The sequence below is a fragment of the Strigops habroptila genome, chromosome 20 (assembly GCF_004027225.2).
Source record: "Strigops habroptila isolate Jane chromosome 20, bStrHab1.2.pri, whole genome shotgun sequence".
Taxonomy (NCBI): Eukaryota; Metazoa; Chordata; class Aves; order Psittaciformes; family Psittacidae; genus Strigops; species Strigops habroptila.
The window spans coordinates 753,760-778,705 of NC_044296.2; the positions used below are offsets into that span (position 1 = coordinate 753,760).

General features: G+C 47.2%; 1 protein-coding gene across 3 annotated transcripts in view; it reads right to left on the bottom strand.

Annotated features, from left to right (window-relative positions):
* Positions 1 to 18,807, bottom strand: part of CRTC1 (CREB regulated transcription coactivator 1) — a 47,491-nt gene extending 28,684 nt beyond the window's left edge. For all 3 annotated transcript variants that reach the window (XM_030509710.1, XM_030509711.1, XM_030509713.1), the window contains exon 1: positions 18,640 to 18,807. In XM_030509710.1, coding sequence (XP_030365570.1) covers positions 18,640 to 18,765 — 126 coding nt within the window. In that variant the 5' untranslated portion in view covers positions 18,766 to 18,807. The remainder of the gene's footprint in view (positions 1 to 18,639) is intronic.
* Between the last annotated feature and the right edge of the window lie 6,139 nt (positions 18,808 to 24,946).

Consider the following 24,946-nt stretch of genomic DNA (forward strand, 5'->3'; position numbering starts at 1 on the left):
ATTTCAAAGACAACCCAACCAACCACAGAAAAAAGAGCAAAGAATTCCTTACTGACCAGGTGTACAGGAAACTAAATGTGACACTCTGCAAAGGTTCAGTAAGTGCCATGGATCACTCTTCAGTGCTGAATGAACCTCACTACTAGAATATCCCAGTAAGCAATCCCATAGCTGTACACGTTCCTGGTGTCCAAGGTGCGCAGGAGAGAGCTGCTCTTTCTACTCCAATGTCAACTTCTTTTCCTTGTCACTTCTTTCAGAAGGCTGCACTGCTCGACAGCTCTTTAGTGAGCTACAGGTTTTGATGCAACTCTTGTCAGTGGCCTCTCGCCGTTTTTTAGTTTAGTAGCACCAATATTTAAAACAATTTCTCATTCAGTTCTGTTGTTCTCACTCATCACATCCAGATTTCACACCACGTTGGCACCAAAGCCCTATTTTACACTGGTAAAGCAGAACTTGCAATCATTTGAACCCAAAAGTCCTGCTCCCAAGGCTGCATCTTTCAAGGACTCAAGAAACTACACTTAAAGCAGCGAAGAAATGAGCTTACATAAGTCCCTCTCCTCCCACTGCGGAGGAGTACGTATTTTATAATGTATGTTGTTCCTCACTAGATGTCAACTGGCTGTTTTTGCACTCTGAAATGCAAGAACATTCCTAGATTGGTAGCAAAGAATTGTTTAAAGACTAAATGTTCAGATCTTGGACTAGATGCAGGTTGGTTGCTAAGGTACTGTTGTGTGTACATCAACAAATCTGCTTTAGTTTCATTCAAGTCGATGCGAAGCCTTTGCCTTGCAATGCCAGGATTTTGAAGAGCAAAGTTGGGAAAAGCACTAGAAAAAGCAGGATCGCCCCAAATGGGTGTTTATTTACATAGCTGGGCTTTCTTTTCTTTACACTTTCTTCAAGCAAAGGAAATGGCAGGATGGAAAGGAGTGGCCCTGCCTCTACAGCTTTACCACAAAGGCCCTGAGGTTGAGTGAAGATGTTTGTAGCGAAGGGAAGGAAGAGCTGGTGCTTTCCGTGTTGATAATGAGTCCTCTGATAAGGCAGCGCTGACACAAGCAGAGATGCTGAGTGGTGCTGACAGTGAAGATACCACACTGCACACCGACAGCACCGAGACAGGGCGCAGAGAAAAGGAACTGGTCTGCCTAGATCATGCCAACACGTAGGGTATATGGATTAAGATAGGCCTTGAAGAGAGGAGGAGAAAACAAGATCACCCTGAATATTCTTTAAAGCTATCCCTAGGAAAGCAACTCAAATACCTTTAATTCACAGAATCTCCCCTGGAAGCCACCAATTTCCAAATACACACAGAGCTGAGGGACTGAATTAATCCAAAACTCACGACACAACTCTTGGAGGTGACACCTCTCAGCGGAACGGGCCCACTCAGAAGCCTCGGCTATTCAGGCAAGATCCCACTCACAAAGCAGCTCATGGGGTTTTGTCTTACCAAAAGGGCAGAGAAATCCCCTCAGCCCAAAGACTTGGAAAACATTCAGAGTGTGCTGTATGAAACGGTTCAGAGACTCCACACCTGGAAAGCAGGAGCCCCCTCCCTGCTTTTCTTGTGCCATCTTTTGACACGCAACCACAACCCAGCAGTAGATGGGATGAGGGAAACGCTCCGTGAGTCACAGCCCCTCGAACTCCGAGCTGCAGATCCCCAAAAGCACAACATCAGAACTAGCTGTGCTTTTTGCCTGGCCTGTACATATGGTTTTGTTGTTAAAAAAAGGCTTGCTTGGGATTTGTGCCAAACCTTGAAGTAACTATTTCAACAGGTGTTGGTTTCTTTTAAAGAACCTACTATAAGGCACCCAGGAGGGGGTGTTGCTTTATGGTTTTTTAATGTTTTGGCCTTCCCTAGTCTATACCTACCTCAAAGCATAATGTAACAGGGAGGTCACGACCATTTGTCTTTCCACTGCAGTTAAACCATGGGAATGAGGAAACACAAGAGATTGGGAACTACAGCACTTCTCACAACCGGGCTCACTGAGAGCCTTTGCTCTATCATCAATTTTAGGAAGATTACCTTCGATAAACACTTTCTGGAGACCTGTGCCAAAAAGAAGACAACTGATTGCTTGTTATTGCTCTCATATATCACGACACCAGCATGTAGATCTGTATTTGTTCCTCTCTTCAGCCTTTGAACAGTGAGTGGCCCCCAGACTACACAGTTTATTGGAGACCATCAACAACTGCCACTTGCAATCTGTGAAGATGGAGTGCAAGCAGAGCAGCCCAGCTTGGGAGCGCCTCACATCTCCACCTCTGTAGCTGGAAGAAAGCACTTGGAAATACTGTGATGTTAAGACATTACTGTCATTCCAAGGAAAATCAGCTCATGTTTCTCAATGCAGAGGATCAGCAAAAACAACCTGCAAATTCCACTGTCATGCTTTGAGGTAACTCAGGAGTCTCGAGGCTTACTAAGGGGACCTGTGAACAAAGAAAAGCAGCACTGAAAATGAACATGGGTTGTGACTAAAATGAACACTTCTGCTTCTTCCTGTACCTTGTGAGGTGCATGAAGTATATTGCACAATCTGGGGCTTGGGGTTGGGTTTGAAGAGGGGGATTGTGGGGTTTTATTTTGGCAGAAATAAAAAGGAAGAAGCCTTTTCTGAACAGAAAAATTCAGATTACTCTTCAAATGTTAACAAGTCTCCTGACAACTCCAGCTTCATCTCCTGGGCTTACATTCAATTAGTGGCAACTTGCTTTCTATATGAATTCAGATAGTGAAGTATGATAATGAATTACTTAGTGCTCACCAGTTATATTAATTTCTTGAACCACGAGAACTCAGTGACTCCACATTACAGCTTCTCCATTTATGTATCATGTGGCCAAGATAACAGCTCCTTGACAGCTGAAAATACTGCTAAATATTCCAGGTCTTTCCTGAGAAAGCTTTTGGTAAGGGAAAAGCTTTTGCTTGTTAAACCATTTCATTTCTGCTTGGCATTCTTGTTCAGAAGATGTGTTTCCCAAATGACAGATCCAAACTGAATTGGTAATTTCCCCTCCACCAGCATGTCTCTTCTGCTACTTAAAGAAAAACAAGCTGATTTTAAGTTGAAGTCCAATGTAAGCATTAAAAGTCATATAGTTCTGCACAAGCAGTTGTCTGGAATAGCTGGAAACGTTCCCCTATTGAAAGACTGATGCCCTGTCAGTTCACCAGATTTGGAGTTATGTTAAAGCCAACAGATCTCTGCAAAGGTGCAGGAGCAACAATCTGCCAACAGCAGCAGCATCTTCACAGCAGCAGGAAGGGACTCATCTCCTTCCCATGGAGCAATTAGGAATTTGCAAGCAATTACATCCTAACCTCAGCTCACAGTGGAGTAACATGACAGCACCTTACTGTGAGGAATGGAACTGGGCACACAGCTGGTGAGATTCCAAACTGTCAGATCTAACCCAAGCACTGCCTTGCTAACAACAACCACGATTCTAGACACCAGCTTTTGTGTGACCCCATTCGCATGAACTACCTCAACTGTTCTATTTAGACTGGGTTAAAGTTTGCTGGATAAAGTTGTGTTCGTAGGGAGAGATTCAAGTCATACAATTAAATATAGTACTATTAAAGGAGAGAAACATACCCCTAAAAGGATATCCAGCTTTCCTGCACACTTTCTAAGTGCCCAGATGGGAATCAAACATGCAGATGGGAATCAAAGGAAGCATTTATTAAAGTTCAACACTTCAACTTCTCTGAATTTTTCCACCAAAAAATTCGGGGCAATTATAAACTTATGGAGAGAACTTCACTGCAATCGAACGGCAAATCTGACACCGGAATTCGGCCCAAATCCCTCAGAATCCTTTCTGTCAAAATGCCCTGTTTTAATACGTAAGAATTTGATTCCCATAACTGTAATAAAAGGGTGGAGTGTCCGTTTGATAAAAACCCCCAAGAGATCTGATGAATACAGGAAGTAAGATTTCATGATAACTGCTCTGCTGCCGCTTGCACTTTCCATCTCAAGCTTTCTTATGAATTGTAGCTTTGCACTTCAGAAAGGTCTCTCCTGCACGCTCAGGCTGAGCAGCACCAAAACGAGTGTAGATTAAAATGAAAAATGCATTCTTAAAGCTTAATTGCAAATTAAATTCTGTTTAAAGGATTAACTGGAAGTTTTAGAGGCTGCATTAGTTAAATCCTGTTGGTTCAAATCAGTTCAAAGCCTCCCCTTGGTCACGTCTGAAGTTTCTCAGGAAGGTTTTCTCCTGAAGCACCCAAAGGTAGGAGCTGCCACAGGAAAGGACAGACAGTTGTCCAGCGTTCTTAAACTGAGTGGGATTGATCTGGCATCCTCAGGAACACGTTGCTGCTATTTTCTGATCTCCCCTTAGGAATGAACTCACTGCCCAGCTCTTGGTAGCAAGGTCTCTGAAAAGGCACTGATACCACTATTTTTGGCCTCCACAGTAAAGCCAAAGACAGACAGTAGGGACCAGGTGCCCTTTTATCCTCAGAACTGGACTTCCCAAGTTACACAGGTAGGGCAGCGAGAGAGAAACTTTCCAGGTCAAGCATCCACTCTGCTGCTCCCCTGAGCAAGCGGAGGGCCGGGAGGCTCCCGAGCCACTCATCCCAAACCACTCATCTGGCTTGTTTCTCCAGTGTGATATTAAACACCACGTCAAACAAACCCTCAGACAAGTCAGTTACTCAGCAGAATCCCTGTGGAAGTGTTTTCTTCAAAGAGAGATTTCTTCCCATTCACAATCCTCATGTTGATAAGTAAAGCAAATACAGTCTTAAAAAGAAAGATAAGTTAACATCAGTTTAATGATTCACAGTTATTGCATTTAGATTTAGTGGCAATAGAGCTGCCAGCTAAAACTCTCCTTATTACCCATCAACTATTCCATGTAAAGAGTTCTTTACATTTGTGTCCAAGTTGCCAAAAACTATTCAGCCATTAAATAACTGCTTTGACCACCAAAGAGCTTCCCCTCACACGAACCCTCTTCTGTTAATATCCAACATTCAGATTAGAGTTTGAATTTGAAAACTCTGAGCTTGCTACCCAGCCACTTCCTAACATCATCCACATCAAAGTAACTGCTCATTTACTAAAGCCACCCTCCATGAAAGCTGTCTAGATTTATTTCATTAAATGAGGAAGGATTCACAGAGCAATAAAAAGAGAATCCTGGTAAGCCAAGGAAAAGAAAACCTAAATGTGAGCCACCATTTGGTTAATTATAGCAGGTATTCAGGTGCCAGTCCCTCTCTCCATCACCAGACCCAGAAGCAAACTCATTAAAGCCAAGATCCTAAAATTAATATCAATAATGAGAAGACACAGAAAATTATTAGCAGAGAAGAGTTCCATGAACAATGGAGGCTGTAGTTTTGTAACACAACCGAGCAGATGGCACCGTGCAGAACGGTCCCAGGGCTCTGCCTGTCTCCTCTTCCCCACAGACACCCTACAACCTTGCCCCTCTCCTTGAACCAGGTCTCTTATGACCTGAAAGAACTCTGGTTGAAGCAGCTGAGCTTGCAGAAAAACATCTCGGGGGGTTAGCTTGGTTTGTCTCAACTTGCTCACCCCACAACCAGATGAGTTTCTGATAGTGGAAAGGAAAGAGAACTGTTGAAGCCAACAAGGGGAGGGTTTCAGCCTGCAGACGAAGTTCAGCTGCATGGTCTGACCTCGCAGCACGTTTCAGGGCTGGCTGAAGCTGATGTCTGAGCAGCTCCCGCGGAAGCTGGAAGGTATGAAAAGAATGAGTCAAACCAATGATGAGAGAACAAGGCCTTCATGTTCCAGCAACCCAGCACTCCTGTCCTCCCTCTGCTACCACAGTTCCTCAGGACCGTACATGAGTAACTGAGGCCTTTTTCTGAGGCAATGGCTTTAACCTGCCAGAGGGGAGATTGAGATGAGCTCTGAGGCAGAAGTTCTTCTCTGTGAGGGTGCTGAGGCACTGGCACAGGGTGCCCAGAGAAGCTGTGGCTGCCCCATCCCTGGCAGTGTTCAAGGCCAGGTTGGACACAGGGGCTTGGAACAACCTGCTCTAGTGGAAGGTGTCCCTGCCCATGGCAGAGGGTTGGAACTGGATGAGCTTTAAGATCCCTTCAACCCAAACCAGGCCGGGATTCTATGAACTGGATCTGTGCTGCAAGGGCACAAAACACTGAAAACTGAAGAACTGCTGCCGGGATGTCCCCCCGAGTACCAATTGTATCAAACTGGACATTCAAAGCATCCACTTCTTCTATTTTCCTGCCTGCATCTTTGTTATCCTTCTATAAAATGAGGCTTCATCACACCAGAATATTGTAAAGATTCAGCTGGTTTTGAAGGACTCGGATCCCTCGCAGTGTGAGGTGTGGAGCACCTCCCTGGGGGTTTCATTATCCTATCAGCAAACCAGTTTGACTGGTGCACCCCAAAGCCCAGAGCAACACACGGCACAACGTGGTTAAATCCAGACATTCCACCACTCTCTGAAGAGGTGCCTGAAGAAGAGATGGGTGTCTATTTGCAACTGTAGCCTTTATCTTTCATTTTCCAAGGAATTACAATGACATCAACACTTTCCCTCCTATCTGAGCACCTGCAGGGTGTGTGCGACAGACGTTCCTCTTCAACCCAAAGAATGTCCTGATAAGACAGGGAAATAAACCTGACAATGTCAACCCATGTCTTTCAGAGCACCTAAAGCTACTCTGCCTCATATAAAGGAAAAGGTGTAGGTTCTTTGATAGAAGATACTGGTTCTCTAGGAAAAGGCTCGACCACAGAACTGAAAACTAGCTGGAATTACACCGAGGGATGCAGTCCATAGCCCCTCAGAGTTAATCCACACTGCAGATACGAAAAGGGAACTTCCAAACCTGTTTTCCAAACGTGTGTTCCTCTCCAAATCAGAACACATTCAAACATGCCTTCTGCAAAACAAGTGACACTGTGCTTTTATTTCTGAATAATCAACCACTCATGGCAATGACGACGCAAACACAGCACAGGGAGTAATGCTGGAGTAGAATAAGCTTAGTTAGCTGCTTCACAACTCTTCCTGCCTAATGGAGACAGACTGCACAGACTCATTTATCAAAGGAAAAGAGAAGAGAATCCCTTGCATTTCTCTCATTCGGGCTGTCACAATCAGGAAGAAACGCCATCAAGCCAGATTTCTCAAGTAACTTATTTCCTGCAGTTTCAAGTACTGATCCAACAGCAGCAGTGGATCCAAACGCACAGCTGTTCCTCCAGGAAGACTGCTAAAGGAAATGAAGTCTGAAGTTTAGAGGAAAGGTATAATCCGCAGTGATAGCAGCTGCTCCGTCTGGGTCACTTGGGACTGCAAGCATTCCATCAGCAGCTCTGTAACAAAATGTTTTGCAATGGGTTGTTGGGTTGGTTCTTTTTTTGTAACTTTAGTATGTTTTTATTTTCATAAAAGTGAAGTTTTTAGCACTGGCTGGAAACAGAGAAGTGTGGACAAGCAGAGCAGAAGTTTCCCTTGTTGCCTCTGCCAATCACACTTGGCCTGCTCATGCTATCAGCACCCTCACACACTAGGTGCTGCAGGGAGCATCCTCCCAGGCCAGGACAGGAAGCCAAGTGTCTACTACAAACTAAGTGAGAATTACCAAGAGAAACTCCAGCCATATGGTATGAACTGGATTTGAACCCCTGCTCTTAGAACTGCTACATCATTGTTTACTCTTCCATCACCATAACTGTCATTTAAGTCACTTTCAACTATTTGTTCCATTATCACATGGAAGTGTCAGGACACAGGCTCTGCAGGGCGGCCAAACACAGCCATTAAAAACAGAGATTTCAGGAAAGAGAAGGAAAAAAATGCATTTTTGCTGTTTTTTTTCTCTTAGAGAAGGAATCTGTTGGAATTTAGCAGCCACAGAAGAGCAACAGCTTTGTCTCTGCCACACTGAAACACTTCACAACCACCTCTTTGACTCAGGGCAGAGCTGCATGCACAAGGCCAGCACTGCACTTGACTCTGACCAGTGGATAGCTATAGTACACTGCCCAATATACAGCTCAAGGTCTGCGGGGTTTCCCCATGCACTAAAACACCCACATTTTCTCAAAGACTTCAGAAATTACCACCAAACTGGGAGGTGATACATTCCAGGACCAGAACCAGCCTGTCCCTGCTCACAGGAACTGAGTACCAGGGTCTGCAGGGAGGGAAGGGGAAGCAGAATCCTCCCCCTCCATCTCCCAGAGCCAGAGCTTGAAATGAAACAGGAGCTCTCTCCAGACACCATGAAGAAACAAACCGGGAATCAGAAGAAGGGGTTCTCATCATCGGAGGAACGAAAACTGCTCGTCAGAGGAAAGGGGACAACACGATAGCTAACTCAAGGCTTTATAAACCTCATTAAGCTTAAAGGTTATCTGATAGTGTCACACACGTGCTGCAGTTCCAGTCGCTTACCAGTACACCCATGAGGTCTCAAAGGGCGTGCACTACCGAGCACCGTCGCGGGTCCCTTGCAGCTGCATAGAAGCCTCTTCAAAATTAAGACAGTCCTGAATGATTCTGTGCTTTGAAGAGGAAAAAGGAGACGAGGATCTCCGCCAGTGCTAGTCACCTGGGGAAGGTATTCCCAGCAGTTCAGTTTTGGGACTATCTAAAACCACTTCATTTTTGCAGCTAGCTTCTTCACGAAGCAAAGACCTGCCCCTGTTTCAAGGTGCAGCCGTTATAATGGGTTCTTCCTCATCAAAAAACCACTTTGGTGACCAGGGTGATTTATGGAGCAAAGAGCAGAGAACAGGAGAAAAAGCAAAGCCAAAAAGCTGAGAGGCAGCCCCAGCCCATGGAGCTGAGGCGCAAAGTGTCACTACTAGAAACCAACTTCAAATAAACTTCTCCCAACTTGTAATTGTAATAGAGCTTTGCTAAAACCATTGTAGTCCAGGCAAATACATTTCATTCATAAGAGCTGAGATATTATATATTGATCAGCAAAGCTTCAAGAGGAATCATCTGAATCCCTGCCCACTAGCGATCACTGCACTTTTAGCACTCCAAGAGAGCCAATTATTACTCATGAGTTCATGTTTTCTTCACCTTCCTGTTGAAGAGATTATTTAAGACCTCAAATCACTTAACTGGATTGTTTTGTCCTGTTATGAGTCATCTACAAATTCCAAGGCACCATTAGATTCTCCTTCAGGAGCTGCAACCAACTCCCCAGATTGCCTCAGCTATAAAACCATGAGGAAACGGGGTTATAAAAACTCCACACGTCCTCGGACCTCTCCCCCAGGTGTCCTCTAGAATTCATGTGAAAGTGAGGAGCTCTCACCCCGCAATGTACATTTATTATTCCTAACCCCCCCCCCAAGTCCACACTGCACTCAAATCACTCAAACCCTTTTCTTGTGAACCCAGAGAGAACAAACCAGAAAGTTTAACTTGTGTTAAAGAGGGAGGGCGAGGGAAGCAAGCAGCAGCGTTTAACTCTGCCATGAGTATTATTTGTTAACTCTTTATTTCTGGTTTGCACCAGCAGAACTTCTTTAAGCATTAACTGCATTTAACTTTCTTCCAAAAAATTAACTATTTGCTGTTTTGGGCTTGTGGGCAAAGAATCAGTAAGAACACACGTGGAAGAACTTGAATAAATAAAGTAATAACACTACCATTTAATATCCAGGCTGTCACTTGTGCTTAAAAACACTTTGCTATTTCTGGTGAACAAAGGTTTACTGTTTAAAACTTCACAGTCACAACTGAGTAGCAAGTAAAAACAGGATACAGCACAACTACAGACTTAAAATAGTGACTATTCTTCGGAGTTGTGCTCTATCACCGGGCAGAGAGCCAAGCTAAGCTCCAATATGAACCAAACCTGATTTGCACTGCTTTGAAAAGCAAACCAGATCCCGTGTCAGCTCTGCATACGCCACCCTGCTTCCTTGGAAGGGTTTCCAAAAAGAGAAAGGCCTGGACGTGGCTAATAATTCAATATAACACACCGGAGAGGACTCAACACTTGAAGCTCATTGATTATTTGCTATCTGAAAGGCAAAGAATTCTTTTTGCTATGTTTAAATCTAGCACAACACTCTCAAGATCTCTTTCTTGTTACGATCATTATTAGCTAACAATATACTTTTAAAGAACATACTCGTCCTGAACAGCCCAACATACCTTTATGTCCAGTCTACAAAAAAAAGTTCCTCAACCATCCCAATTCCTCCTATTGAAATGCCTCCGAAAAGATGAAATAAAAGCAGAGATGCCCTCATTAAGCAGGATAAAAATAGCTTTTATGCTCCATTTTTGTATTTTTAGCTAAAGAATGGAAATTCAGTTATGTAACCCCACAAGTCTGAGAAATGAGGAGCCGAGCGGGGCACGTCTGTGCCCTTTGGGGTGCAGCAGCACCCAGCTCTGCCCTGACAGCACCCACCAGCACAGCGGCATCACTTCAAAACCTGGTGCTACAGGAGAAAAGGTGAGTTACCTGCTGCTGAGGCTTGTGTTGGTTCACGCCAGAGAAAACCACCCCATCGACCTTCAGTCTGTGACACCGAGATACCACTTCACCAGTCTCCAGAACTACCTGGCCTTTGCAGCATGTTCTTCCCTCCAACAATTCCTCTTGCTGCAGCTCATCCTTTAACCCTCCTGCTACAGCTCAAGAAAATGTTTGTAGCTCTTAAAAGGAGGCATCAGACAATTCTCTGGGTATTAAAAATATCTGCTATTAAGAGTCCAAATTCTTCGAATGCAAAAGACTGGTACAAGGTGATCATTTTACTGCACAAGAGACAAATCTAATTACAAAGAGAAGGTCAATAAGACATGTAAATCTGAGCAGGCTGGTGGAAACCTCTGCAATATTGGAGATAGTATTTTTGCTCTTCCCTCACTAGTGGAGCAATGCCACTGAGGTGGCAGAGATGAACAGGGGCTTGTGAAATTGTAATTAAAAGTCTGCAACAAGGACAGTCCTCATCCATTGCATTTACAGATGCAAAAAGGAGAAACCAGTAACACCACTCCAACAATTAGTGGCTGCTGAACAGATGCCATGAATAGGATCTACAATAAGACTTTGTACAGAGAAGAAAGGTGAGAAGTCAGTGTATGAAACAATCACCGTATGAAACAATCGCTGTCTTTTCCTTCCAACGCTGAGGGGTTTCTTCCTTCATCCAGTTTTTGGATGTCAAAACACCACCTAAGGACTCCAGAGCTAGAAAAATCTGCTGCACAGCTTCACATCGCTACCAGATGCTGCTTCTACAACAGGTCTGAAGAGGCACCAGTGTACAGAAAGACAGGTCAAAAACCAACTGATAGGCTTTCTGAGTTGAGAACTATCAGCATCTGCTTGATAATACATGTATTTCAGAAAACCAGCTCAAATTCCCTTCTCTTTGAGACCTCAGTAATAGCCAGGTATCAAAAGTAATTGAAAACTCATCTAACAGAACTGCAGTCTGCCCTTAACACATCCTACTACTATGTAGTGATCAGTAACCGTGCTAAAAACCACAAGTGAGTAGCCCAACAGAGACATCACAGAGGATATTTTTCCCAGCAGTCAAGAAAAATGATAGACCAAGCAGGCAGGAGAGTAAAATCCACCTTGAGCAAACCTGCCTGTACAACACAAACTCTTAGACAAGGCTCATGAAGTGCTGTAGAATTATTACTGAAGCCTAACGCCACAATGCATCAGTTCATTCTCCTCTACTTCATTATTTAAGACCCATTTTCTGTGAGTGTGTGCTGGTGTTGGTTTATTACAAAGGCTTGTTCTGCTTCAAGGGGAAGAATTTTCAGTTCCCAAGAAATAATTTGCAAAACAAGACTCTTCTCCACACTCTGTTACAACTTTGTAATTTATAAAGTACCAATGAGCTCATTCGAAACATCCGTGGTTGACAAACACACGCTTTGCAACACTCGGCTGGCTCCACAAATGTCACTGGAGATGCTGACAGGGATCTTCCTCCTGAACATCACTTGCACAGCACTGAACACACTACACAAATCACCTACAACAAAACCAAGCCACGTTTATCAATACTAACTCCTATACACTATCAGATACACTGACCGTAGCCGATGAACTAACAGACTCCCAAGTCTGGCTACTCCCAAAGCCTCTGGGAACACACTTTTTTTACCAAAATGCCAGTAATTTAGACCAAAAGGAGACAGGGAAGCAGCACGGAGGTCGCTGGCACAATGTGAACACTGCTGCAAGCTTATGTGCACAAAAAATCTACCACATTTTGACAGTTTCCTTCTTTTCACCCACTTACTCCAACCCTGTCAGCTACCATATACCCTCGACACCACAGCAATAGCTACTCCACAGATCTACAAGAACACTGGGGTAAAATTCCAGCCATTACAACCAGAATTAGTATTTTAAAAAAGAAAAGCTTTTTGTTTGTTTGTTTGTTTTTTAAGATCCAGTATGACATTTGCTGAATAGTGCCCTGAAGTCTACTTGAGCTTCGCATCCTACATTAGGTACAAAAGTATTGATGCCAGCGTGGAACATACCATTAGAGACGGATCGATGCTGTCGGGGAGAGTGATAAAGCTGCTGTAACACAGCCCAAGAAAACACTCCTATGCAATTAGAGAGAGGTAATAGAAATCAGAGACGGATATTCAGCCTTTAAGACATTCTGTTTAAATCCCTATTGATCATCTCTGAGATAAGGTCTACTTTTTGCCAAATTAGGATTTTATTACCACTACAATGGAAGTGTCTAGAAACAATAATTTCTTACAGAACAACTTATGCATCTAGTCAGAGCAGGAAACTGCCGGGGCTAAAGCTCACCTCAAAAAACCACAAGCCCACCAGTTTGATTTCGCATGGTCAACTCCTGATGCAAGCCACCGTGCTGGAACTCGCACCAACGCGGTGCTGGGCAACCACAGGAGTCAAAGCTTCCACGAGCTTAAACGTGCCCAATGCTGCTGCCTCAGCTTTACCTTGATAAGGTTCAGGAAATGCTTTGTAAGTAAAATCACTGGCACCCAAAATCCAAACTAAATGGTTAGTGCTAGGAGGAGAGGTTTGTTGAACAGCAGATTAAAATGCACGTTGGTTCCTAATCAGCACAGGTAATCCAAGATGGGCAGAAAACAGAAATGCAGTTCACATGATAAAAAATAATTCAAGAAGAAGTCATCTGATTGAGAAACCGAGCTACAGTTAAAAGCTGGTTTTCAACACCAGCCCTTACACAACCACGTTAAGGGCTTCGGGGTTTTCCCCCTCCTTTTTTTTGCGCTGTGTCGAACAGCTCTTTTCCGCTGCATTTAACAGTTGCTGAGGAAAGTCTGTGCCTTGTCCACACTGCTACTAAAATCATTTTTCAGTACAACATATTCTTGAAAACTACTTAAAGGAACAACTCCTGTTGTAGCGTTTTGTGGCCTGATGCTTTACTCAGGCAGAGAACACTCGCTCACCTCTGCCCTGCTGCTGCTGCCAGCGCATCATTCAGATTAACACAGCATCAACTCCTCCTGCTCACTGATCTCTTTGCCATGCCTGTAGCTTCCACAGGAGGTTTGCAGCTCCTGTATCTGCAACTCTATCCCAAAGTCATCATCAAAATTACACACTTCAATTTGTAAATACAAGACCAAGAAAATCACTACCCAGACCTAAATGTTTCTAGGATCTTAACTACAGGCCGAGCACAGCTATTCAAAGAACGGCTTTGCAGGGAAACCCCCACATCCCCCTCAAAGAGTTGGAAGAGCTGACTGTACATAACCTTATTATGCTCTTACTAAATGAGTAGCTCCTATAAATGCAAATTACTGCAAATGCTCTCTACCACTGAAGCCAAGGAAAACTGAAATGCAACACACTGGTTCCACACGTTCACCCTGCAGTGGTTGTACAAGCGTAGTTTTTCGTGCCTACAGATCCTCCCCAGCTTTGCTGCAGCATAAACACAGGCAGACTTGGCCACTGCACAGAAAGAGACTTTGGGAGCTGAAGCAAGCAGCTTAATGCAGCGTAATGATGGAATAATCATTTGAAAAGTCACCGTCTCCTTTAAGCGAAGGGGAAAAAAAAGCACAACAAACCCTGCCTGGGTTCAGCAGGAGAAAGCTCACACTGGGGCTGGAGCGTGAGCTCCCCAGCAGGGCACATCAGGAGCCGCTCGCTGTTTACCTTGGACAGCTCAGAGCAGCTCAGGGCAGCAGCGGGTTGCACAAGAACAGAGGCTCTTTGTGCCCCTGCGGGGACCTCACCTCTGCATCTCACTCTGCCGAGTTACAAGGATTCCTTCACAGAACCCACCACGCGGCAGCGTTCTGTCAGCAGGGCCCGTGCAGTTGCTCGCCCAGCCTGTGTCTGAGGATGCCCACAGCTGGTGGCACAGCTGCTGCGACGTGGGGAGCACATCTGGCCACAGAGAAACCTACACGCTTGGTTCTGCGTCCTGCTCCAGCAGGGAAACGAGAGGGAGATCACAGAGGAAACCTAAGCCACCTACTTCTTGTAAATGTGCTAATTCAGGGTCCAACCCCTGGATCCGGGAAAGTAATGAAGAAGAAAAACACCGTCTAGAGTTTGAAAAATCAACACTGCTGCTTTGAGAGAGACTCATGACACCATTAACTTGAACTAAACTATCTGCAGCTGAAGGCATTCATCTCCGTGCTTGGAGGGCTCGGTCCTGATTGTGATGCATTTCTTTAATATCTTTCAGACATTCCAAATACTATCATGCAGTTAGGAATTTCCTTTTTATCAAATTATTTAATACAAACATGCTGAAGACATTAGGGAACATTGCGACACTGTGCCATCATCATTAGTGCTTCTCAGTTTTAAAGCCACAGATTAGCATTCCTGCTTCAACTAAGCTTTTACATGCTGGTTTGCATACTGTCTACAGCAAACCATGTACAAAGACATTCTGATCTCCTCCACAGCCAGTAGGACCAAGCACATGAGCGACTGTCTCACACGAAAGTATAATCCAGACACAGGACATGTTTTACACACAAACTATAGGGTTTTTACTTGATTTTTAGTTCATTTCCCTTCAGTCAAATGGCCACCTATGGATAGCTACACCATTACAATACATCCTGCTTGAAGAAATGAAACTAAATCAGGAGCTTTGGATTCAAAACATTCAGGCTGAAAATAAAACCAACAACTTTTTGCTCTGCGTGGTTTTGACCAACTCGCAGAAGCAGCACAGGCACAAACAACTTCTGATAACACCTACAAATGCACAAGCAACTTGTAGGTGTTATCAAAGCAGCACCAGCACCGGGGCTGAGAAAGCACTGAATTACGTACTTGGGGACACAGAGAATCAGGTTTGTGTCACTGAGGAATACAGGTCATCACTAGAGACTCTGCTGAGACGTGCTGTTAGTAGCAGCTCACGAAGACACCTTCCGCAAGTGGCCTGCACGCAAAGCCCCCTCTGCCTGCAGGAAAAGCCTGTCTGGCGGTGCTGGGATTTTGTGGAATGCTTCCAGACATCACCATTAACCTGGGTTTTCTCCCCTGTTTTCACACCAGTAACATCCACACCAGCACAAGCTCTCCACGTGGGGCTTTTGGGGAGTTAGGGGTTTTGGGGGGGGGTCTTTTTTTTAAAGTAAGACTGCAAGGTCCATAAGAGGGAGCTCAAACACAGCTCCGGCTGGAATCCCTCAAAACTAAGGGATTTTAACAATGTAGATTACAAAAACAACCCAATTGTGGAAACCTGAGAATATCCCCAGCTGAATGAGAACCACCTTTAAACCGCAGGTCACGAGCTGCACCCAAATTTTCTTTACCAATCTTACATTCTCCAGCCTCTGAAGAGCCATACATTGAGCAGCTCAGCACTCTCTGTGGTATCCTGCACGTTAATGTTTGGTTAATTACAATTTGAAAGGGCAGCAACAGCCTGGAACAGTGAATCCAACACAGCAAGTACCACGGGGCTGTGCTACAGCAGGAATGGAGAGCAGGCCCTGGTAAACAGCCCCTCCTTGAGAACCCAGCGCAGCTCTGAAATTCCATGTCTCACATAAAAAAAGCAGCAGAACCAGCAGCAGAATAAAGGAGTCAATGTCACACAGGAAAGAAAAGCCTCCCCCTCTTCTCACCCACTTTGTTACTATGGGACTCGCAGAAATCTCTGGATTATAAACACGAAGGTCCCACTCACAAGACAATTAAGCAGCTCCAGAGCTTCTATCGGCCACCCACCCACCGCCACGACTCTCCCCAAGGTCTGTGTCTGCCAGCAAACCCAACACGCATTCTGCAATGTGCCAGCTCAAAACCAGGACGTGGCTGCTCCCGAGAACAGGGGAATGCTCCTGAAACCAAAGGGATTTGTTTTTCAAAGGAATTCTCTTGTTTTATTCAAGTGAATGGTGAGGGCAATAGAGAAAGGAGGAGCTGACATCATGCTCTGGTTTGTCCTGGGCAAGAAAGAGGTATCATAACTTCAAAATCTCAGCTGGAGCAACCAGCAGGAACAGGCAGAAGACGACCAAGTCAAAAAGCAACCTCAGAAACAGCACGTGTGGAACCGCAGTTCCCTGCTCTGCTATGACCAGCCCCCAACACTAAAGCAGACAGGATGGTAACACTGCAAACATTGCAAAAAGACAATTACTAATAATGAAAAGGCAACCGATATTCTGGGCTGCTTCCACCAAGTGAGTAACGCATTTGCACAGTGACAGCAGCAAAGTGTGTTTTGCCAAATGAAATGAGAGCAAACGGCAAAGTTGTGCTTAACCCCTTTTTGCTTTTATGGTGCATCTTAAACACAGATGAAATCATGGAATTTAGAAGAAAAAGTCTACAAAGAAGACATTTTATTCAGCTATTTGGTCAGTGTTTCCATCACTTCAGTACCCAGAATCCTCAGAAAACTTATTCATCTTGGGTCCTTTCCTCAATACCAGGTTCTTGAAAATAAGATGGGTTTCCCTGTGTAAAACCAGGGTTAGGAACCCTCAGGTTCGGGAGGAACTGAATCAGGATTCGGACTTATCTTGCGGAAGGTGAATGCTAAACCTAAGAGTTAACTGAAGGACAACCTGTAATTGCAGACTCAAGAACACTCAGCTCTCAAGTGGCTGCCAAGGACCAACCACCGAAAGGCAAAATCCTGGGTATGGAGCTACTCAGGCAGAGGTGCAAGAACCAAGAAGGCTCCATCGACTGCAAACATCCCTAAAGTGTCCTCACTCTGCTCTCAACTAGCTCCATCAAGAACTCCACCAGCATCCTCTAGGAGACATCACCAAATAGTTTAGCATGAACAAAGCTTCGGCCTCGCACCTTCCCAAGCAGGAGCTGACAGAAGCACCGTGCCTTTCTTTGCCAGCTGACCAGCAGCAGCACCAATTCCAAACAAGGATTTCCCCTATCCTGACACGAAGGAATAAAAGGAAACATGTTCCTGCAAATCCAAGGGGATGTTCTCCTGTTCTCCCATTCCTGCGAAGGTTCAGGCACAAACAAGATCAGAAATTTTTCTTTAAACAGTTAAAAGAAAACCCAAAATGTTGTCACAAGCGGGTGAGACAAAAACCATACAGAAAAGCTCTGACATCCCTACGTCTAAACCAGAAGAGGCATCTGATGTTCGGAAAGCGCATTTGTTATGCCGGTAATTTCTGCTGATGGGCTTTGCAGAGGCATCAGAAGCCAAGGAGGGTTTGGAAGTGCAGCAATTTGCACCTACGACAACTGGAGTATAACAGGAACAACATTAATGACACTGAGCCCAGCAGCTCCCGCCCAGGCTCTGCACACCCATGGGTGCTCTGTGGGTGCTCCACAGCGGGGGAACCAGGGCTTTACCTGCCCACACCTGCAGGGATGCTGTGCAGGGCCCTGAGGGAACCAAGCGCTCCTTAGGCAGGCGGGAGCTAGGCTCGGACCCCCCCTCGCCCCAATCTGGGCCTGGTCTGGGGTGAAGAACCGGGAAACCTCCTCTCAGATCCGGGTGAGGAACCGGGACCCCTCCTCAGAGGCCGTACTGGGGTGAGGAACCGGGACCCCCCCACCCTCCTCAGAGCCTGATGAAGGAACCGGGACCTCCCCTTAGATTCCGGTGAAGGAACCGGGACCCTCCTCAGACCCATCCCAGCGCAGAGAGGTGCCCCCAACGCACAGGAACCCCCGCCCAGCTGGGCCCGCTCTGGCGGAGCCATGACGGAGCTGCCCCGACCCTGCCCCGGGGGCAGAGCCCCCCCCATCAGACGGGAGAACGCGGGACTCCCCCTCCCAATGCGCGCCAGGCCCTGCCCCGCCGCGCCGGCCCGTCCCGCCCGGCGGCAGGTGCCGCTCTCCGGAGGATGCTCCGGGCCGGGGCCCGGTACCGGGGAAACAGATTGGAGATGGGGGGGGTGTGATGTTGTTAAGGGGGGACCGGGGCGGGGGGGGCGGAGGGGGGGCCGCACCGAGGGCACCGCCCGCCCCCGGCAGGGGGCGCTGCCCGCCGCCCCGCCCGCCGCCGCTGCCCCCGGGCTGAGGGGAGCCGCGGGGGGCGCCGCCCCTCCCCCCCCCCCCACCCCTCAGGAGCCGCCGCGGCGGGGGCGCGCGGGGGGGCGCGGCGCTGTCCTCACCCGGTGCGCGCGGGTCAGGCTGAGGTCCTTCATGACCTCCTCGAAGGCCGCCGTCTCCTCCGCCTGCTTCTGGTTGTGCAGCGCGATCTTCTCGCTGAATTTCCGCGGGTTGTTCGAGGCCGCCATCTTCCCCCGTCCGCATCCCCCTCCCCGCGGCGGAGGGGGGGGGAAGGCGGGCGGCGCGCATGCGCCGCGCACGGCCCCGCCGGGAGGGGACCGCAGCGCGCGTGCGCGGCGTGGAGGGAAGGAGGAGGGGTGGGGGGGCGGTGAGGGGGCGCACGGGCGCATGCGCGGGAACGGGCGGGAGCGCTGAGGCGATGGCGGGCCCCGGGTCCCGGGGTCCTCCTGAGGCGGCGCTGGAGCGGCTCTGCCGCTGGGAGAGAGCCGGGCTGGGCCAGCCTGGAGGAGAGAAGGCTCCTGAAGGGGAGACCTTAGAGCAGCTCCAGTGCCTAAAGGGACTTCAGGAAACCTGGAGAGGGGCTTTGGACAAGGGTCTGTAAGGACAGGACAAGGGGAATGGCTTGAACCTGCCAGAGGAGAGACTGAGATGAGCTCTGAGGCAGAAGCTCTTCCCTGTGAGAGTGCTGAGGCGCTGGCACAGACTTTTCCCAGAGAAGCTGTGGCTGCCCCATCCCTGGCAGTGTTCAAGGCCAGGTTGGACACAGGGGCTTGGAGCAACCTGCTCTAGTGGAAGGTGTCCCTGCCTGTGGCAGGGGGTTGGGACTGGAGGAGCTTTAAGGTCCCTTCATCCCAACCCAGGCTGGGATTCTTTGCCAAGGGAAAACAAGGGCATTCATGTGTCCCCACGGGGCGCTCAGATACCAAACTCCTTATCCCAAGGCATGAGGCAAGTTCCAAATCTCTAAAAAGCCAGGTATTCTACAACCAGCACATCTAAACTCTCAATTTACATGTTTTTCTTCTGTCTAAGCTCCCTGAGAGGTTTGCTGCCGTGGGCAGAGGGGGGTTCCCTCTGGATGGAGCAGTGTGTACAACAGGGAAAGAAAGGGAGGGGAAAACAAGCTGTACATTCATTAGCAAGTCTTTTAAAGCAAGCAGCAGTTCTTATTCTGGTTTGGTTAGAAGGGACCTTAAAGCTCCTCCAGCTCCAACCCCTGCCACGGGCAGGGACACCTTCCACTAGAGCAGGTTGCTCCAAGCCCCTGTGTCCAACCTGGCCTTGAACACTGCCAGGGATGGGGCATTCTTCCTGCAAGATAAGCAAAGCTCATACCCGCACAAGCAGAAATCTAGTACCAAGACAGCAAATCAAGTCCTGATCCCTGGGAAAGGTCCAGGAACTGGGAAGCTCCCGTTTCCCTGCTGCTCACGTGTGTTGTCCAGCGAAGCAGAAGCCGAGCCCGTGGCTCAGTTCTAAGCTATCAGAACAAAACGGAGCCACGTTCCGATGCAGGCACGGCCCCGCTGCGGGGGGAGCAGGCAGTTCTAGGCAGTACAGCCGGGCTGGAACACAGGCTTAGGCTGCTTCCCCATTGATTCCAGCTGTGCTAACATCAGGTGGATGCAGAGCGCTGTGATGTGCAGGACACACGCATCAGGCAGTAATAAATCCTGACAGTGCTGTTTCCCAACACCCACACGGTGCCCTTTACACTTTCCTTTTTTTACAGAGCACCAGTAAATCAAGTGGACACTCTGGGTTTTGGTGCATCACTCTGGCCCTGAACAGTGCTCGCTCCAGTAACCAAACCCTGTCACGGCGAGAGCAAAGAAATGAAGCTCCACGCTCGCTTCCACTGCTGATCGCTCCGTGGCCTTGGTTCTCGCCATTTACCCGGCATTTAGAAGTATTTCCTGCCCACATAAAGTAAGAGATTATAACTATCCTCCGCTGCAAGGCTGTTGGAGATGGATGGATGAGACTCGCTTCAACGGTCAGGATTAGCATTAGCCGCAATGTCACGTCCTACCCTAAATTCTCATTGCCAACTTGCACTCCAAAGTTTATAATGTGGTATGAGATACCATCACACAAAGCAGAGCTGGGCCTGAAAGCCCATCCAGGCCCTGGCAGGCTCAGCCCTTCGTCTGTCATTCCTGACAGATGTTAGTCTAACCACTTCTTGCATTTTCCCCCGGGAATAAACAACCGGAATGCATATTCAGTTAAATACCCTCGAGCTGTGTACATGAACAGCATATGACCTGCAGAGTTGGCATGTCATGCTAAGAGCATATAAATCACAGAGATTTAACGCTAAGATACCCATTATCCACATCGGTTTTGCTCGAGAAGCAAGATGATGATAAATAATTTGTTGAGTTATCCTGGATTTAATACCATGGGTGGTAATAGCAAACATCTAGAGACCCAGCTGCCACTCTGCCTCTTGTCTAGCACCAAGCGGTGAAGTGCCTGAGATGAAACTTGATAAACTTTCCCCTCTTGGATCTCTTGGAGATTGAAGAGGGTGAAATCTCCCGTCCGACAGCTCCTGGTTTGCAGGGAAGGAACGCAGATGGCCATGGGGGCGGGGGGTGACGACTTCCTCCCTTAAGAAGACTCCCTTTTCTTATTGTTTCGCCTGTGCAGCGTTATCAGATGGAATTCCAGCGTGCAACCTGGCCCCGCTCCTGTTCTTAAGCTCTCCCGTTTGAAAGCCATTTGCGTAACAAACTTCTCTTCAATACAACATTTGTGTTTGCCGAGTTGCTTCTGGAATTTCTCACCCACTCGCAGCTCCACGTTTTGGGTTGTGGGTGGATCTGAGTGGCTGCTAAGTGCATGACCCAGCAGACAATGTAAATCTTGACTGCATTAAGGCATTGGCAAGGAGACATTTTAGGCGGGTGCCAGGTTTCCTTCTTCCTCCACCGAAGGAGATATGCCATGCATCTGACAAAATGATGAGCTCATACTCCTAAGTATTATTTATGTCTCCTGCCGTCTTCACCTTGAGCACATATGGGGCCATGTGAGAACAACTTGATCTCACTAGAAAGCTGCGATGGGATCCCCTGAGACAGCAGTTCTGTCTCCTCCAGCCTTCCAGACACGTTATGAAGAAATTTCTTGTAACTGAGAACCGGAGCTTTGCTCTGAAGCAAACAAAGAGGCGTTGGAGGACCGGGCTGTTGTGTTCACATCTGCTTTTGTTACAGACAACTCCTTACTGAGCAACCTGCACCCAGAGCAAGCAGCTTGCAGGGAGGAGCTGCTGTTTACTCAGTGCTTGTTTGTTATCCTCCAGGTCCTTTGGAATTGCTCTGGCAGATGAGATCCAGCTACTTCCGTATTCTCCCTTGGAGGCTTCAGAGGAAGGTGTGAGGTTGAACAATTTACACAACAGCAGACAGCAGGAGACTGTGCCCTCATCCACAAAGAAGCTGACTTCTTTTTGCCTACAGACGCAAAGGTTTTGATCTCTCACTTCCAACTTAATGTTCCTGTTGACGTTCCCATTATCCTTAGAGAAGAATATACTGCGTGAAGCCCACGGAGTCCCTACTTCCAACACTGTTCTGAACTGAGCTCTGAATTGTGCTTTCAGTAGGAGAAAATGCTCTTGTTTCAGTTGGAATTTGTGACCATTTCTTTACTTTAAGCTATCCTTGTTTCCAGAGGGCAGATAAAAGCACCTGAATTACTCTCTCTACACTATTCATTGAATCTGATGAGCAGTCCAAGCAAACCAAGTGGCAGTCACACGCATGGCTTGGTTCTGCTCTCTGTTACCAACATTCCCTTGTCATGCTTCCAGTTCAGTTTCTTTACCATCCCCTGTAAAATCTAAACTTACAGTGAGCAAACCAACACTGACTGCTCAAAGATACTACTCTCATTTCTACAAGTCACATCTCCTGGTGCTCTGAAATGCTTTGGCAGCCACACAGAGGATTCTGTTACTGTTCTTTTTTCCCAGAATCGAGCTCGGCTTCACGCCACGCTAATGCAAGAAGTATTCCCATGATCCTGAGGTGATGTGGTGAGCTGGTGAGGCAGCAGGCACTTTATGTCTTTCCAAAGATAACACTTGGAAGGCAGGCAAAGTGTTCTACACGGGTACGTTCAGAGTCAGCACTAAAAGGGAGGCACCAGGAGGAATCGTGTGCTTCAGTGAAACAAGCAGGAAGCTGGGAAGGAGTTTTTACTACTAAGAGATTACACCGTTGCAAATCGAATTGTAGAACAGACAGTGAAGCATGGCTGAGAGCAGGATGTTTCCTTCCACAGCCGCCTGTCGAATCCAACTTCAGAGGATTCGCTGACATTCTATACATAAAGTAGCAGGAAAATATTTTCTTTCAAGATCTTGTGGTTCAGCTTCAGAGACGTGCTGGAAGGGTCACAAGGAACAGATTTACATCCATACAAACCCCATCCAAAGGGGTTTGTAGACGTTTCCTTAACACTCGTGTGTAACAAACAGCTACAGGGAAGGCAACAATCCCTGGTGGGAAACGGCACGAGGTCCAGGCCTTGTCCTGCTCTCTCCTCCTACTGCAGAAACACAAAGCAGCAGATTTTCATGCTGAAAGTAGTTAAAAAAAAGAGAAAACTCTAAGAGTGAAGGAGAATTCCGTGTGGTTTTCCTAGGAGGCTTCACAGAGTCAACTACCTGCCTACTCCTCCTGTTTGCGTCCCAGTGCAAAACCAACCTCTGCTATTTCCATGCCTTAGGACGGTTGTCTACCTGCAAATTAAAGCCTCAATTTTCACGCCAAAGGTATTAAAATATAAGAAAACTCTTAAGGGTGAAGGAGAATTCGGGGGGGGGGGGGGAGGGGGGTTGCAGGTACAGTCATTGTTGCATGAAAACCCAACGTCCAGCCAGACAAACCTTCAGCTGAAAACCCGCTGAGCATCTGGCCTGGGATGGAGGGTGCTGAGATGGTCGTTCATGGACACGTTTCTAGGTTAATGCTACCAACAGAAGTGGGAAGGACAGGATCCCTCCTCACTCCTCCTCTGTGCAGCCCCACACAAAGCAGAGGAAGGCTGCTGCAAGCAGCGTGGGATGGCTGCCCCAGCCTGCACACCCCACGGGCTTGCATGTGGACAGAATCTCTGCTCATCCAAGGACCAAACCTGACCCCCCTTCCATGATACATGCCCTGATTTTCCTAAGAAATAGCAAGTACACGCTTTTGGCATAAGCTTTCACCATCTGAGAACCCCAAAACATGCAAAATTCCGGTCCAGACATGCTAACTGCACTGCAGGGCAAGCATCCCTCTTCCAAACCTCAGGGAAATTCATACATTCCTCCTAAATCCAGTTGTAAACCACTGTCCTTAAGGCACTAATACTGAATGCAAGCACTGATACTGCCAAAGAGTAAAACTGCATCTGAAGGAGGATCACATGTTTATACGTGACCCCAGGCCACAGTGGGGGGGAGAGAAGGCTGTATTTAAAGCAAACTTTGAGACACATCTGGTTACAAACATCAGCAAGCAGATGTAACACCCTTTCTAGTGCATTTTCAAAGCATTATGAATGGAAGATACACATCAAAACTATCCACCTCAGCTCCAAGGGTAAATCCTGCTCGAGGTCCCGCAGTGTTAACGCAGTGCAGCTCCTGTGGCTGCAGGGGAAGGCTGCAGCCCTCGAGCAGAGGAGCCAGGGCGCCTGCACAACAGCCAGGAAAGAGGTCGTTTTATCAGAAGCCATAAACCAGTTTCTAGCTAATTGTGTGACAGGGGCCTGGGTGTGAAACAAGCAACGGCAGCGCCCCCGGGACCCAGCCCAGAACCTTTGATTTCCTTTATAACACCTCCGGAAAGCTTTTCCTTGAGCAGCTTTTCTGTTTTCCATAGCAAACTGCAGACACTGCTCCGGTGCTGCCCTCCTGCAGCCCCCCCCCTTCGCTCCCTGCTCCAGCTTTACCCTTTGTCTCACAATCTGAGGCTGATTTCAGGTTGTGCAGCTGAACCAGCAGCAGCTTCCAAGCAGAAAGCACATTCTGTGTTCCCTTTATGGAACGTTCAATGTTGTACCTGCCCCACAAATGACTTCTAAAACTTCTTTGTGAAACTCTACCTAAAGTTGAAATATTCAACTGCAAAGTGCCAAAGTTGTGTTGCTGAAGCTCAGTTTGGAAAGACAAAAGTTCAGGAGTCTGTGGGATGCTCCTGTGCCTACTCACCATTAAAATGCAGAGGAGAATCTAAGCTGTCTCTGTAAAAAAATAACTCAAAGGGAGAGATGTCTGTGTGATATATAGATGCTCCCAGGTGAAACTCAAGATAGCTGAGCCCTCTGCGGAAGGCAAGGCTGACCTGACGTGCCAACACACCCAGGCTAGACTGCGGATTTATTCAGCCACATTCCCTTTTCCTG